The sequence below is a fragment of the Mesoplodon mirus genome, assembly GCF_964341445.2.
Source record: "Mesoplodon mirus genome assembly, chromosome: 20".
NCBI classification, from domain to species: domain Eukaryota; kingdom Metazoa; phylum Chordata; class Mammalia; order Artiodactyla; family Ziphiidae; genus Mesoplodon; species Mesoplodon mirus.
The window spans coordinates 30,439,500-30,456,344 of NC_138996.1; the positions used below are offsets into that span (position 1 = coordinate 30,439,500).

General features: G+C 48.4%; 1 protein-coding gene across 1 annotated transcript in view; it reads left to right on the top strand.

Moving 5' to 3' along the window:
* DLGAP2 (DLG associated protein 2) overlaps positions 1 to 16,845 on the top strand; it is a gene marked incomplete at its 3' end in the record, with an annotated part of 748,047 nt that overhangs the window by 587,893 nt on the left and 143,309 nt on the right. The window contains exon 5 of the mRNA XM_082608399.1: positions 6,039 to 6,104. Within this exon, the coding sequence (XP_082464525.1) occupies positions 6,039 to 6,104 (66 nt within the window). The remainder of the gene's footprint in view (positions 1 to 6,038; positions 6,105 to 16,845) is intronic.

Genomic DNA, 16,845 nt, shown 5'->3' on the forward strand with positions numbered 1-16,845 from the left:
CTGGACTCCTCTCACGGTGGGTTGAAGGTCAGTGGCTGCGGTGGCTTGTGGCTCAGTCCTTGTAGAGCCCAGTGCGAGTGACCTTCTTTAGTTGGCAGAGCATCTGGATGGGATCGGAGGTGTGAGTGAACTTGAAGTGAGCGGGTAGACCAGATGGATCAGGTGAAGTGAGGATGGAAAAGAGGCTGAGTGCATGGAGCCCACATGGGTTGAGCCAGACCGGTCCCCTGGGCTTGGGGGGAAAGGAACGGGGAAGAAATGACTGTCAGAGGGACCGATTCCAAGGGAAGAGCCAGAGATGCAGCTGGACTCAGGGTGGGCATGGTGGAGGGTCTTTGGTAACATCAGTCAGACTTTGGAACCTAGATTCAGCAGCAAAAGCTTCACATGCGGGGCTTCCCTGGTGGTGCAGTGGTTGGGAGTCTGCCTGCCGATGCAGGGGACACGGGTTCGAGCCCTGGTCTGGGAGGATCCCACATGCCACGGAGCAACTAAGCCCGTGTGCCACAACTACTGAGCCTGCGCATCTGGAGCCTGAGCTCCACAACAGGAGAGGCCGCGATAGTGAGAGGCCCGCGCATCGCGATGAAGAGTGGCCCCCGCTCGCCGCAACTCGAGAAAGCCCTTGCACAGAAACGAAGACCCAACACGGCCAAAAATAAAGAAAGAAAGAAAAAAGAAAAAAAAACCTGCTATGGACTAAAGCAGCAAAGAAATATGGAAAAAATTGTATAGGTTTGGTGGTAGTCCATGTGGTTTAAAAAAAAAAAAAAAAGCTTCACATGCTACTACCCTCAGCTCAGAAGGTATCATCCCAGCAACAAAAAGAAGTGAGAGTCACTCACCCCTGTGGTCTCCCTGGGTGGCCGTATGTCCCGGCCGCTCTGGCTTCTGCAGAGAAGCTCCGAAGGCTGCAAGAGAAGAAAAGGGGTGCAGACACCCCACCACATCCCCTTCGTAACCCAGTTCTCCCAAACCGCACCCATAGCAACCTTTCTTATATTTGGAGTTTCTGTGCAGACGTCATTTGAAAAGAAAAAAAACAAGGATGTGCTCCTGAAAATCTCCATCAGAAATCACGGTTCTGCTAGGGACTGTGGGTGAGTCATTTCTCTGCTCCAGGCCTGTGGCCACTGTGTCCACAAGGACAGTGATCTCTACCCCCTCACTGCCCACAGGGACACAGTGGGGAAAAACTGATTAAGCGCATAAGTAAAAACACCGTTTGGAGCAAGACATGCTGCAAAGTCCCGGGCACAGTGGACAAAGCGTATCATTTCATTTTCTTGGTGTTTATGAGGTAATAACAGTATTGTATTCCTTTACACCAAGAAATCCAGTATTTTCTTAAGAGCAATTTCCCTTTTCATGTATAAACATTGTTTTTCCTTCTAACGCTTTCTTAATACTGCTTCCAAGTGGGCATGATTTAGAGACAAGTTTCCCCCTCAAAAGGTATATAATGTGTACTTGTGCTTAAGAGGGTTTAGAAGCCCAAAGATTGGAAGTATGTGTTCTCCCTGCTCTTTTCTGAGCCTGGCAGCGGGGCGTTCGTGGGTCAGGTTTTTAAGAAATGAAGGGTCATGTTGCTGACGCCTCCAAACAGATGCCCCCAGACAGCGGGGTGAAAGAGCCGGAACTTCCATCAGGACAGGCTCAGCCTCCGGGAATCCGCCCCTAACGTGACGTCAGGGAAGGCACGGAACCCCCCGGGCCACGACTTCTGCATCCATCAGGGCAGAGGACCAATCGTGCCATAACTGCAGAGCGGTCGGTCGGGTCAATGAAGTGAGGTAATGGAGGCTTTCATGTCTCCATGAAGCAGGAGACACTCCCACGGCCACGCACTCAGCGCAGTGAAGCCAGATCTCGTTCTGACATGGTGCTGCCAGCACGCTTGGCTCTGACCCTCGCCGGGGGGTTCTTTACCCGGGACCCGACTTTGGTCTGCATTGACGTGGGGCCTTTGCTTCTCGGGACCTCGGATCCCAGCCTCCTTGTCTCCGCGCCCGCTGTGGGCTCTTGTACCCACGGCTCTCGTTTCTGTCCCAGCAGGGCCCCCCGCATCCAGTGTCTCTCTTCCCCAGGTGACACACCCGCCTCTCTGGTCCTCATTGCACAGTGTGGATGCCACAACCACCTGGAATGTGCATGTGAGGTCTGACCGTGAGGAAACCCCGAGCTGATCCCGTCCCCCTTGAGGGGGCGTGAGCGGTGTGTCCGTAAGAGGAGGCGGCAGACACCGGTCATCCTCTGAGATGGTGACCACGCCCTGGATCGTAGGATTCTCTCAGATAACTTCCTCAGCTCCCGGGTGCAGGGGACGAGGGTGGCGACTGTCTGACGTGTGCAGGCGATTTCAGAGACGGGCCCACGTGGTGTTTCCGTGGTGGCACCTCAGCTCCCTGTCAGCTCCACCAGCCGCGTTTGATCCTCCTCACCTGGATTTCCTCTGGGAGAAGTTCGGTGCACACGTGGAATTAGGCGTTGACCCTTTGAAGAAGCACCGTGGCCCAGAACCACAAAAAGACCTGCTTACAGTTCACCCAGAGGTGTTATCGAATCGCTAGGTCATGTGTTAGCGACTTGGTAAATAAGACGATTAATCCGTAAGGTGAACTCATCTGGAAGGTATTGTCGGCACCCAATGTGCAGGGAGGAGGGTCCAGAGCCCTAACAGCAAAGGGCCGAGCCTCTAATGAAGACCAGAACTCACTAGATGCACTCAGACGTGTCTGTGGATGATTTCCAAACGTTTTCAGTCTGTGACACGTTTCTATTTTTGCAAAGAAAACATGCTGAAATGTGACCATGGTGTCCGATGCAGGCACTCCTCATTTTACAGCGTGATTAATCTCACATGTGTGATCTGCACAGTGGCTGCCCGCCCCCCGCCCCCAACCAGGCTGTGGTGTGCTCGTGTGGCCGGGGAGGTGTCGCAGTCCCCGGGGGTCTCACGCGCAGCTACAGCTGCCGTCTCATTGCTCCAGCCGGGCTGCTCCCTGGTCCCACCGTTCGTCTGTGCAGCATTGGCAGAAGAGATGCTTCCTCTCCTTGGTGCAAGCTGGGTCAGAGACTGGAATCGGGAAGAACCCGTGTTGGCCCATCTCTGTGAGCCTGGCAGGGGCAGCTTTGGGGACCGAGAGGTATCAGAGGAGGAGACATGCCCTGCGCCCTACGTGCTTCCTTTGCCGGTCACCTCGGACGTTCTCGTCCCGCTGCGGACACAGGATGTTGGGTGACCGGCCTGCAGACCCCGTCTGTGCATGTGAACAGGACGGTGCCCAGATCAGTGCTCTGGGCTGTGAGTAGGTATCAGGCGGATACACAAAATGTGAGCTGCAGAGACAAAGCTGGTTGGATAATGACACCAACACACACTTTGAATGAGGCTCAAGTGGCTAAGAGGTGAAACCGGAAACAGAAACGTCTAATGCATTTGCCCTTAACCCACATTCTGTGTGTTTGACTCAAAGGTTTTCCCTAAGTGTAGCCGCTCAAGGCCTCACTTTATCTGATCTGAGGAAGGACAAGCAGAGGTGGAATGTGCAGCTAGTGGCTTCCACCCTCACAGTCCAGGGCTGGCCTCCTCAGGGCCTCAGGCAGTGTCCTTGGAGTCTTGTTCTTGGGATAATGAGACGCGCCCTTTTGTGAAGCTGCCGGTGGATTGCGCTGCGCTGGGCTCTGCGTCCGCTGGGCGTCTCTGTCAGTTCAGCGCGTGCTCGCGGTTCCACTGTGTGATGTCAGCTGCTCGTTCAGATTCAGGCTGGGAAAGCTTGTCCCTTTGTTTCTGTGTATGTGTGTTCAAGGGGAACAAAATGGGATCGAAATCGAAGGTTCAGTGTTTCGGTTTATTCTCCTCATTCTCTTCTACCCCACCTAACGTAGACGGTCTTCAAGTTAATAACGCTGACCACGTGAACACAGTCTCCGTGGCAACCGTATTTAATTAGCACTGTGCATCCTATTGCATTATGCTTCTAAACAAATGAAACACGGCATCTTCAGTTTCGTATTAGCCTTAATGTGTCACCTGACCGGCCAGCTTTGTCATCGATGGCTTATTAGCAGTAAAAGAAGACTTCAAATGTGCAAAAAGTACTCTTAGCCATCAAAAACGGGGCACAGCTGAATTATGTGAGTGCATTCGAATAAGCTCTCTCTAAAATACTTACCCCAATTCAGACATTTATTAGACATACATACATGTATATTCATATATATTGTATATATTTTAAAAGCAGTGCCTGAGAGACCCCATAATATGAAATTCCACCACAATTTACCTGAGATGTGGTAAATTCCACAGCTCCACAGCATCTTTCGTGGCCAAACCCCCTACCTTTCTTTCTTTTTTTTAACATCTTTATTGGAGTATAATTGCTTTACAATGGTGTGTTAGTTTCTGCTTTATAACAAAGTGAATCAGCTATACATATACATATATCCCCATATCTCCTCCCTCTTGCGTCTCCCTCCCTCCCACCCTCCCTATCCCACCCCTCTAGGTGGTCACAAAGTACCGAGCTGATCTCCCTGTGCTATGCGGCTGCTTCCCACTAGCTATCTATTTTACGTTTGGTAGTGTATATATGTCCATGCCACTCTCTCACTTCGTCCCAGCTTACCCTTCCCCATCCCCGTGCCCTCAAGTCCATTCTCTATGTCTGCATCTTTATTCCTGTCCTGCCCCTAGGCTCTTCAGAACCATTTTTTTTTTAGATTCTATATATATGTGTTTAGCATACGGTATTTGTTTTTCTCTTTCTGACTTACTTCACTCTGTATGACAGATTCTAGGTCCACCCACCTTACTACAAATAACCCTACCTTTCTTTCTTAACGTCCTGTAAACTTACTGAAAGTGGAAGGTGTCTATTTGCTAACTTGAAGATGGTGAAAATGTCAGTGGGCTGACCACAATGTCCTAAAACGAAGCCCCCCATGACTATAACATGGTAACTGTATTTAGTTTTGCTAGAAGGATGTCATACTAGAACATTTGCCCAAAGCTTATTTGCGAATGTTGGAAGCCTGCGTGAACGCATGTCTGACTATGTAATTATATTTAGAATGATATTTACGGACTACACACCCAAATGATGGCACATATATGAAGCTTCTCTGAAACTCCCTGTCTCTGTATGGAGACCTGCTGTCTGCCCCCCACCGCTCTCCGCGCATTGCGGGGCAGACAGTCCCTGGGCATCAGCAGGTCTAAGCTGCCTGGCAGCACTCATGGGGCCCAGAGCAGCCAGCAGACCAAGGCGCCTGGTTCGCTGAGCGGAGCCCAGGACCGAAGGCCACTGATGCGTCTGTGTCCAGCTCCCCAGGGCCAGCCGGACAAAGAGCCCAGGCCTTTTGTCTCTTTGGCTTTGTTGCCTCATCTGGGTAGGGAGGGCCAGAGCGAGATAACCCCTGAGACCTTGTGCAGCCGCACGATGTGTCCCTCTAAGAATGCCGTGTCTGCTTCTGCACTAATCACAGACCCAGCAATTGAAAATCAATGCCGGTGACCTGTTCTCACAACAGAAGGAAATGAGATGTGGACACAATTGACCTAAGGTTAACGAGTATTAAGATGAGAATGGTAACTGCAGGCTTCGAATTTTGCCAGATGAGGCCTCAGGTAGTAAAAGACTTTCCAGACGTCAGAGGAGTCCTCCTCAGGACCGTGTAGGGCTCACAGGGGACTCACCAGCCGGGAAACAATCGTGCGGCCAAGTTTACAAAATCCAGTTCACATGCAGACAAAGTCTACAAAGTCTGCAGGAAACCAAGGAGCAGCTGGGAATCCCTGGCACGGCGACCTAAGTCGGCACCTCCGTGGGGCAAACGTGCACCTGCGACCGCAGGACTGTGGTCAGAAAAGGTGGTGGTTCCTGGGCTTTGGCCCCAAACGCCAGCTCCGAGCAGTGGCGTAAGCCGGAAAGCATGGCTCATGCCTGAGCGTCGTGGGGGCGTGTAGGGGATGTGTTGTGATTACGCAGGGCACACCAGCAACATACTGAAAAGTGACTTTGTTTCTCTCTTTGCAGAGGAAGAGGCCGGGGACCTGGTCCAGCCGGGCATCAGCTTTCCGGGGCCGGCCGAGGAGGATCTAGGTAGAGTACACACCAGTGCTGCACCGAGCAGACGGGCGTTCCGGGAGGGGGGGGACATGCATGTCTAACACTGGTGACCCTCTCCGCAAAATGTTTTAAGTATACATTTGACTTTAGCGGGTCCTAATGAGAACTAAGTAAGATAGAGTGAAATTTTTTTAAATAGTGGTTTGTAAGCATTATGGAAGATCTAGATGAGAACAAATTGCTCCAGATCATCACAGATTAATCATTAAGGCAGTTATTTACATAATTAATATTATTAATTAGTAAAGGTGCATTAACATAATTGAGACTTGTCCGCACATGTAGAACGACACGTCTCTCCTTCCCTCCTTTGTCACTAAACCCTAAGTCAATCTAAGGGAGAGAAAAGCATTTTTCTCAGGTAACTCTGTTCCTTGACATAGAACAGCTGATTTCTCCAGGCAGGCCCAGCTCCACGTGGCTTGGGTGCTGAGTGCAACTCTATGCTTTCTTCCAAGGGAACTCCGAGTTACTCTCACATTCTGTCTTCCCCGGCGCTCATTGAAATCACGTGGAAGTTTTATCTGTGCTGCCACAGACACAGTGAAGCTGGAGCTGGATTTGGCCATCTCCATTTGACAGGGAGTTGGGCTTACATGAAACGGGGCAGATGCTCCTTTAGAAATGGGGAGTGCTGGATAAATTCAGCATCTGACAGCTGAATGAAATCCACATGGAATGTAACTGAGAAAAGACACCCTCTCTGCGGCTCTGGGTTCCTGGCCCTGCACTTAACATGGTTATTCGCCAGCCTCAAAGACTTCCAGCTGCCTTCTCAGCTTCTGATGGCCATCTGCTGTGACCGTGCAGAGGTTGTCTTATGGATCATAAGCTTGATTTCTATTTAAATTAGAATTTTTCTTAATTTATATCCGATCTTTAGCCAGTGAATCTGTTGCTCATTTGACTGGCTCAAAGAATAATATTGAAAATCACAGGAGTCCTTTTGTGTAAAGCTGCGCTTTCTTTTAAAGGAAATTAGAACCAAAAAAAGTTTGCTTTTCAATGTAAAATTATGAAACCAGGTATAGTCCTAAAAAAGTCACAGTATATTATCCACTATGATTGAGTTAGAAATTTATTTCTAACTAGCCAGTCTAACCAGGCCTTTCTCTACTTGGAAATAGGCAATAAAATTATTTTTACTCTTTATTTAGAAGGAATACTGGCTATCTCATTGGAATAAGCATGCGTTATTTTTTGTTTCACTCTGTGAAGCTTCCAAATGAATGGATGACTCATTTGACTTCTGTTTCATGAGACTTTGACAATTGCTCACCTGCATTTGTACTGGGTCTAAGACTTTTCAGCATCACAGTTGTGTCTATGGCACCAGTTCTTTTCTGTGACAGGCTTTTAGAGCAAGGGGGACCTGCCAAAACATAAGACCTATGCATCCTGAGGCCACGTTTCCATCTCCGTGGCAGCAGGAACCTGAGGCTGACTCAGAGGCTGCCGTCCACCTCTGGACAGCACGTGGCACTCGGGGTGTTGTGTCACTTGGGCTGGCACAGCCCGAGGGCGCCGAGGGCCTGGCTTTCATTCTTGGGGGGGATACCTAGAGGTGGAATTGCTTTGCCCTATGGTAATTCTATTTAAAAAATTTTTTAGAAGCCACCATAATGTTTAGGGACAGAAAGTACTTAGTGAGCCGTTCCTGCAGTGTGGACATGAGGTGATGGTTGGTGGTTATAATGAGAACAGTCAGGTTTTAAAGGACTTGGGAAGAAACTGACAGGAGGATTTGGTGACGTTGGCTACAAAAGAATTCTCGAAATGTTGCCCAGTTTCCCACTTGTGGTGGTGAGTGGGCAGGGGTGGGTTCTGATGGGAAGGGGAAGCCCTACATCAGCTGTCGGGCAAGGCAGGATGGAGCCAAGTAGCCAGTGGACCGGCCGGTGGGCTTAGCACTGAGGTGCCCCTGCCAGGCGCATTCGCACTGGGGTCCAGGGATCTTGAGCAGCCCCTTCGCTGGAGCATGAGGGTCAACCTGCCTGTCGTGGGTCACTGTCACCTGGGGGGGCATTTAAATACTGGTCCCTGGTGGGCTTATTATCTAGAAAAGTTCCCTACGTGATTCCAGCTCGCACCTCGGGTCAGGGATGCTGATGTAAAGTGTGTGAAAGGATAATTTATAGGAAGGTTTAAAAAAAAGAAAAGGAAGGAAGGAAGGAGGGTGGGGGAGGAGGGGCGGAGAGAAGGAGAGAAGGTACGAGTTATGTTCCCAGTGTTATTACAATAACTAGGTGGGGACAAGCACCATAATTTTAGACATGTTATTTTCCAAACTGCATTTTCCAGTTTCCTTATCTCTGAATCGAGAGGGTGAAACTGGACAGGTTTTCAACATCTCCTCCGAGAGTCTCTGATTCTACCGTCCCACATTAAAATTAAAAATGCTTTATAATGATGTTAATGCTCTTGCAGTGAAATGAGTCATTGTCATTTACAGAGCACGGAGGGACGTTTTGCAGCCTGGTAGAGGCTAAAGGCATAAAACAGTGCAGGAGCATATGCCTCTGGTCCCGTTCAAAATACCAATCTTTTCTTTCTTTTTTTTTTTTTCAACTGGCCTCCTTATCTAAAAACTCCAAGGAAGGGTGAGTGACATGTACTGAAACCCCTAAAATCTTCTTTAGTGACAGACACATGAGTAAAGTCATCTTTTTAGAAGTGACTATCACACCCCATGCCCTTACCATTAACAGTTCCATTTTAGGGCACAGACATTCTCTGAAGCTCATAGGGTGTAATGTATGAAGAGTAATTTTATGATGAGGAAAATGGCTATGGAACGGAGGAAGATAAAGAAGGTTTCTGTGAAATTAAAGTCAGTGATAAGAGTGGATTAATGCAGCACATTCAAAATGACGACAGTGGAAGAGAAAACCCACTTTTTCCAGGAGAAGCATTTTGAGGGAAGGCCCTCAGACACACTGAAATTAAATTGCCCTACCAGTAATTTTTGTGACATTGGCTCATTTATAGGAGGTGTGATCGCTAATAATGGGTTTTCTTCATGCCCACGAATGTTAAATTTAAGTCAGTTGGAAAGAGTTGATAATTTATAAGCATTTATGAGGACTGTTCTGTTGGACCAAATTTTGCACTGGCAAGTCAATTGCAAACTGAAGTGAAAAAAAGCAGACAAAATGAAGTGATCAATTAAAGAATATTAGGCAGATATTATATGAGACAGCACGGAGAAAACGGACACACTATGTAATTTTTAAAATACCTGAGTATAAAATACTACCTGCCAATACTTAAAGCCTTCTTCAGGACAGGCACATGTTGTGAAAATATTTTTATATAAAGGATGTTAGATGGCGTTGTTTGACGTCTGCACACCATCTAACTGCATGAATGTCTCCAAGTAATTATAATACGTAACTCATTTGAAAAGAACTCCCCTTTTAGACATTTATTTTTGTGTCCTTTTATTAACACCCCTACACGTACGTATAGATGTGTAACTCTATAACTTGAGGGGCGTCCACACTTATTTCCGTCAGAGAAATTTCTAGAAGTTTCTAGACATAGTGGACACGGTGCCTTGCCAAGGTTCTGTCTGGACAGTAACAGTGTATCTATTTACTGCATCCCCCCATCCTCCCTCCTCCACAGCGGAGACCCCTCAGGACGTGCAGCCCCCTCCTACCCACTGCCCCTTAGGGATCCCAACACCCCTCGGGGGACGCTCCTCCCAGCGTGTGACGTCGAGTCCCTGTCACGTGCTGCAGAGGAGGGAAGGTCACATGCCAGCCAATCAAGGGGACAGTCCAAAAGATGTATTTTATTTGACAATTTAATGTTAAAACTTTGTACAAACAAATCAAAATCAGTTTTAAAGCTACTAACACGTGTCTATAGAATTTAGGAGATTGGGATTTTTCATCTAGATTTCTGGAGTGCACTGCCTAGCTTTTATGCTAAATATCAGTGTTTAACTTGCACAGTTTCCAAGCCTGGCTGCTGCCGAATGAATTACGGTACCTTCTCCCATGTTGGTTCCCTTCCTCACACAGTACATCTTTATTTGATGCATTCACGCCTCTATCGGTGCACGTGTGGCTTTGTCTTACTACATTTGGGCTACTGTGAAAGAAAAAAAATGCCACAGACTGGGGGCTTATAAACAGCAGACATTTACTTCTCCCAGTTCTGGAGGCTGGAGGTCTGAGATCAGGGTGCTGGCATATTCGGCATCTGCCGAGGACCCGCTTCCTGGCTCACAGGTGGCGTCTTTTCCCTGTGTCCTCACATGGAGGAAGGGCTGGGGCCCTGTGGGGTCTCTGTTAAAAGGACACTAATCCCATCCTGGGGGCCCCACCCTCATGACCTCTCACCTCCCAACAGCCCCCCTGACACCATTACTTTGGCAGTTGGGAGTCAACACATGAATTTTGGGGGAACACAGACATTCAGTCTATAGCAGATTTCACTCAAACAACAATTACTGAGTGTTTTCTGCCGTGAAGGATGCGCCCACGTGCATGACCGGCTAGCTCCCTGACCCAGCGGCCTCCACACGCTGAGGAGTTAGAAAAAACCAAGTGCATCACCACTGTGTGTATAAGAGAGAAGAAATTCAGTGCAGTTAGAGAGGCACTGACAGTACTCTCTATACTGCGACCAAAATCAAGTTGCTGCAGACCAGGGACCCAGAGAGCCTGGTGAGCAGGGCGGCTTCGGTTGGAGCCCCAGGGACGAGCAGGTTTCCACACACAGAGGAGATGTAAGGCCATTCCTGCTGCCAAACATCTGAGCACCAAGGGGGCCACGCGTCAGGACCCGCACCTTTCCAAGGGGCTGGGGGCAGGCAGGGAGGGCCGCGTGGGCGCGGGGTCGCCCCTGAACTCTATTCAGCGTGTCCATCAGGGCAGCGTGTGAACTCGGGACCTTAAGGATGCATTCTGAAAAACCGTGCTCTAGTGATGGACCCAGATGCTGGCCTGGGCAGGGCTCCTCCTGGAAGGTACGGGGTGATGGGGGGCTGTTCCAAGGCCCCTCCCGCCAGGGCTTCTGAAAGGTCACAGGGTGACAGTCTGGAGCAGCGGGACCAGACAAGGTGCCCGGTGTGTAAATACTTGATGATCAGGAGTCAGACGCTGTCCCACCCTCTGGCTTCTGCAGATGGAGAGAAACAGGCTTGTATGGAATGTGCGGGGCTGTGAGCCTGACCCAGGGCTACCGGGGATGCATCAGTGGTCCAACCAGTGGAATCACCAGGCCCACAGGGAGGGGACAGACGGGTCTCGGGGGGAGGAGAAGCTCAGGAGAGGGCGGGAGAGGGACTCTCACGGTGCAGCCCACCAGCTGTATCCCATTCAGTCAGCTCCGGACCGGGGTTTCTCAGCCCCAGTCCTGCAAACCTGGAGGCTGCTTTCCATCCAGGAGGCTGCTCTGAGTATCCCCCAAACCCCAGGCAAACACGGCCACACGTGCCCTTGGACAGAGCAACCCTCACAGAGAACTGTGCTTCCAGACCCTCCCCTGAACAGCATGAAAATTGGGGGATTTCAGTAAAAAATAATGCAGAAAACAAAGAGAGACTTAACTCCCGAGATTACATTTTGGCTTTGAAATCATTTTTTTTTTAAACCACAAAGGATCAATACTAATCAAAAAGTAGCTAGATGGGGGCTTCCCTGGTGGCACAGTGGTTGAGAGTCCGCCTGCCAATGCAGGGGACGTGGGTTTGTGCCCCAGTCCGGGAGGATCCCACATGCCGCGGAGCGGCTGGGCCTGTGAGCCATGGCCGCTGGGCCTGCGCGTCTGGAGCCTGTGCTCCATAACGGGAGAGGCCACAGCAGTGAGAGGCCCGCGTACTGCCAAAAAAAAAAAAAAAAAAAAAAAAAAAGTAGCTAGATGAATTCATTCTGAGTAAAATAAGGCTTTTGGTTTTTTTGCAAATTGTACATCAAGTTTATTTTCTTCCAGTTTTATTGAGATATAATTAACACACACCACTCTATCAGTTGAGGTGTACAGCATAATGATGTGACCTACATACATCGTGAAGTGATGACCCCAATAAGTTTAGTGAACATGCATCATCCCATATAGATACAAAAGAGAAGAAATAGAAAAAGTATCTTTCCTTGTGATGAGAACTTTTAGGATTTACTGTTAACAACATTCCTGTATCACACACAGCAGTGTTGCTTCTGTTTATCATGTTGTGCATCATATCCCTAGTTCTTAGTCATCTTGTAACTGGAAGTTTGTACCTTTTGACCCCCTCTCTCACCATGCAAGGATACGACATTATTAGTGACCGTGTTCGCCACACTGTAGGTGTCACTCCCATGACTCATTTGTCGTGTAACTGTCTGTCCCTTTTAATCTCCCGCACCTATTTCTCTCCTCCCGTCTCCCCTCCCCTCCACCACCTGTTTGTTCTCTGTATCTATAACTCTGTTTCTGTTTTGTTATATTTGTTCATTTGTTTTTTGTTCATTTGTTGTATTTTTTAGATTCCACTTATGTGAGATCATTTAGTAACAGTCTTTCTCTGTCTGACTTATTTTTACTTAGCACAATATCCTTTAGGTCCATTCGTGTTGTCACAGAGGGCAAGATTTCATTCTTTTTTATGGCTGAGTACTATTCCATTGTATATATATGTACTACATCTTCTTTATCCATTCTTCTGTCGATGGACACTTAGGTTGCTTCCATCTCCTGGCTATTGTAAATAGTTCCGCAGTGAACATTGGGGTGCATGTGTCTTTTCAAATTAGTGTTTTCATTTCCTTTGGATAAATGCCCAGGAGTAGAATTGCTGGATCATGTGGTAGGTCTATTTTTAGTTTTTTAAGGAACCTCCATACTGTTTTCCATAGCGGCTGCACCAATTTACATTCCCACCAGCAGTGCACAGGGTTCCCTTTTCTCCACGTTCTCACCAACACTTATTTCTAGTCTTTATGATGACAGCCATTCTGACAGGTGTGGGATGATATCTCATTGCGGTTTTAATTTGCATTTTCCTGGTGATTAATTGTCTTGAGCATCTTTTTATGTACCTATTGATAAAATCAGCATTTCAATATGGGATTATGGCAAAATAGAATCACATTGGGCTCAGAGCTTGATAACTCAGTAGAGGTTGGACTTGGGTCTAGAGGACAGTGTGTAGATGTCACAGGGTACAGTGATGTGAGGTCAGAAAAGGTGCCAGGGACCTGGTGAGGATGCTGGGCTTGTCTAGTGGCCGAGGATAAGGAGACCCGAGCTGCCACGTGCTTCTTGCTGCTGGAGACCCAGCCAGACTCAGGGGGCGTCTCCTCAGCCCCACCTCCTGATTCTGCCCAGATGCTCTTGAGTCTGCAACACACCCGCTCTCTGGTCCGTTCTACAGAAATCCGTCTGTCTTAAAGGAAGCAAGTATTTCCACACGTGCTTTTGTCTTTGTATACACATGCACACCCGCGCACATTTGAGTAACACGGGAAGTCTTCATTTCACCTTTCAAAGCCATTCCTCCTGAAATGACACTTCTGCTGCAATAGCGTCTCAAGCCGTCAACTTCTACAACAAGTAAGCGATGGCCTTTGCGCTGGGTGACATGGTCTTGGGTGGAGGCAGATCCCGACAGGAAGGGAGGAGGGTGACGGATGAGCCATCTAATCAGAGAAGAGACCGTCCGCTCAATGGGCCGTTTGCTGAGTCAGCATGCAATTTTCATTTCGTTTCCTATCTCTCATGTTTATATTTACATGACACTGATTGTAAGACCGTGGGCTGCAATCCATTCAGTGGGTCGTGAATTCAAGTTACTGGGTCGCTACCAGCAATTTTTTAAATAAAAAAAGAACAGGAAAGTGTGGAATGTATAGAGTAGAAAATATCAAAGCGCGTCACACATAGTAGGGCAGGTATCGCTGAAGGAAACATCAGGGGTGGGTGTGTGTGTGTGTGGACTGGGTGCCAATGTGCAAGGCATCTCGTGTGTGGGGCGCGATGGACGTGGGCGGGCAGCTGCTGGCAGAGTTGCGCCCTGTAGAACCGGGCGGGAGATGAGAGGGATCCCGCCGTGTGGCTTGGACGGAAGCCCCGAGGCAGCCCCGAAGCCCTCGCATCCACCTAACCCTGCACCTGGGAACCTCACATCCACCTAATTTTACTGTGCCTTTGATTCCTTGTTTATTACAAATAAAGGGGAAGCCGTAAGGGGACTTTCCTACCTCCTGGGATTATTAGGATGATTAAACCCCAAAGTAGAAGACCTTAGCAAGCTTTATTAGCATTTGATGCACGTTAGCTTTCATCACCTTTACTGTCACCCTTGTGATCGTCATGACCACTCTGCTGTTACCCGCCCGCCTTCACTAATCCAAGCGTGAAAGGGTGAGGGATGCGTAGGCGGAGATCCTATCCGGGAAGATGGGCGCCAGCTCCCGGACGTCCGGTTTCCTCAGTGTTGGTCTAGAACACGATGTCCATGGCTACTAAATTTGTATGCAGATTGCAAAAGCTGAAAACACGGATTCCAAGACTGCTCTTTGATTCTGAAGATTGGTGTGCGTGTAAGGGTTTGCCGCTTCAACTGCAGGAGGCTCACAAGCACACGTGCATTCAAACGTGAGTCAGAAGCCATCCGGAGATGTGCTTGTCTTGTCGAGTGGATGCAGAATTAGGTACAAACGGGGCGGCGTGCTGATCTTTTTGGGTGTTAGTGCCTGTGAAGTCTGGCATCCAGGATATAGGAAATGAATGGTCAGCTGGCAGGGAAGAGAGCAGAATTAATCTGACCCACTGTTGGGCTTCTAGAGGAACTCTGTAGTTTGTGAAAAATGAAAGGTAGCAGATGCCCTGGGCTTTTGAGAAATTTTACCAATATTCCATGTTTATGGTTGGCATCAAAGTGAGATGGCCCTTGGCAATGCAAGGGACCAAATGGGAGAAGAACGGGAAGGGGACTTGGGTGTCTCCGAGGACCCTGCGGTGCTCCCTGCTCCCTCTGGGCACCCAGCCCAGTGAGTTGAACCCTACAGCATCCTCAGTGTACCTGTGCGGGGCCTGAAGCCCACAGAGGTCAGTGATTGAACAGGGTCACTGATGAATCAGCAGCTGCTCTGGCTCTGAGCTAAACCAGGGTGGCATCTTTCTACCCCTCGGATCTTCCTTTTGCAGGAAACCAAAATATCCTATATCTGGTCCAGTGTATCTAGTTTATTGTATTTGACACCTGAAATTGAATCGTTATGTAGCTGATAATAAGTTGCACCCAGAATAAACAGAGAACCAACAGGTATACGTGACTGTATATGTTTATCTGCTTGACTGGTTGGATTCAGGAATTGGATGCATGTCTGTATTTGTTCCAGCTTCTCGACCAGAAATTGCTCACCAGGCCATGACTTAATTCAGCAGAAAACCTTTGTTATATACAAGCATCCCCATTTTCACCACAAAACGGAGCTGAAAAGTGTTTCCACAGATGAGGGTCTTCCTTGGGATGACGGCTATATGGTCTATGACAATGTGCCACATGGACAAATTTGAACCCCCAAGTCTGTTTAGTAATTTAAAAGGGAAACATTATGCTTCGTCTTATCAAAATGAAATAAAGAGCATGCATATTTTGTGTCAGTTTTAGCTCGCCCAAATCACAGATTTGATTCAAATAAATGCTAGCTGTAATTAACATTAAACTTGTAACTAACAGTGTTGCAGAAGGCTCCTTGCATCAGTGCCCCTCGCACCTGCTCTGTGTCACCAGGCCGCAGGGTGAAGGCTGGGGGCCCACTCACCGGCACCCCGCAGCTCCCTGCTGCAGCGGGAGGGCCCTGGGTGGAGAGACTGCCGTGGAACTCCATGTGCAAATCGCAGAAAGCAGGCACTTAGTTACATTATAGGACAGGAATATGACCTAATACACACAAATTTTAACTGTAACAATGCCCTGTAGACTAAAAATAACCCAGGAATTGTATTATACTTACCCTGACAATATAATCAAAGTTGTTTATTTCACACAGTTTCCTAAACAGAACATCACTCTTCCTGCAAATTGTCATTAACTTACCAGAGGTTAGGGATGGAGGTTAAAGGGAACTTGCTCTGTCCGTGGGTGTATGGGAATTCTTCCTTGAGCCTTAATGCACTGATATACTTTAGCGTCTAGTTTTAGAAAATTACAGCCCCAAACCCTCGGGTTCCCCCACGTGCCTCACCACATACTCTTAAGTGAAGCCAAAACTCACAGCAAACCAAGCAGCCACACCCAAAGTTAATAATAATTAAAAACAAACGACGTAGCGATCAGTCTTGTCAAGCAATCTCCTTGCTGAAAATTCTGCAAACCAGCTGATTGCAAATACCCATGCCCACCAGCTCACTGCCATGGCCGTGAAGAGGAGACCAGGAAGCTCTAGTATCTTTTACTCATTCATCTGAAGACTCATTAGACAAATTGTGTGTATGTTACTAACATTTTCTAAAGAAGAGTCAACATCCAAGTTTCTAATCTGGCTTCCCAGTGACCCTGGCTCTGGCCTGGGAGGTGAGCATGCAACTGTGCTGTTCTAACTGTATGCGTTGGCATCTCAGGGGCGGCGTAGAGGAGGGAACAGGAGCGTCCACGTGGCCCCAGGCCCCAGCCTGTGCAGAGTTATTACAAAGATGCAATCCCTGTATCCTCCAGCCCAACAGCAATAGGAGGAGGGAGAGAGGAAGAAAGGCATTGTATTGTCACAAGGACATT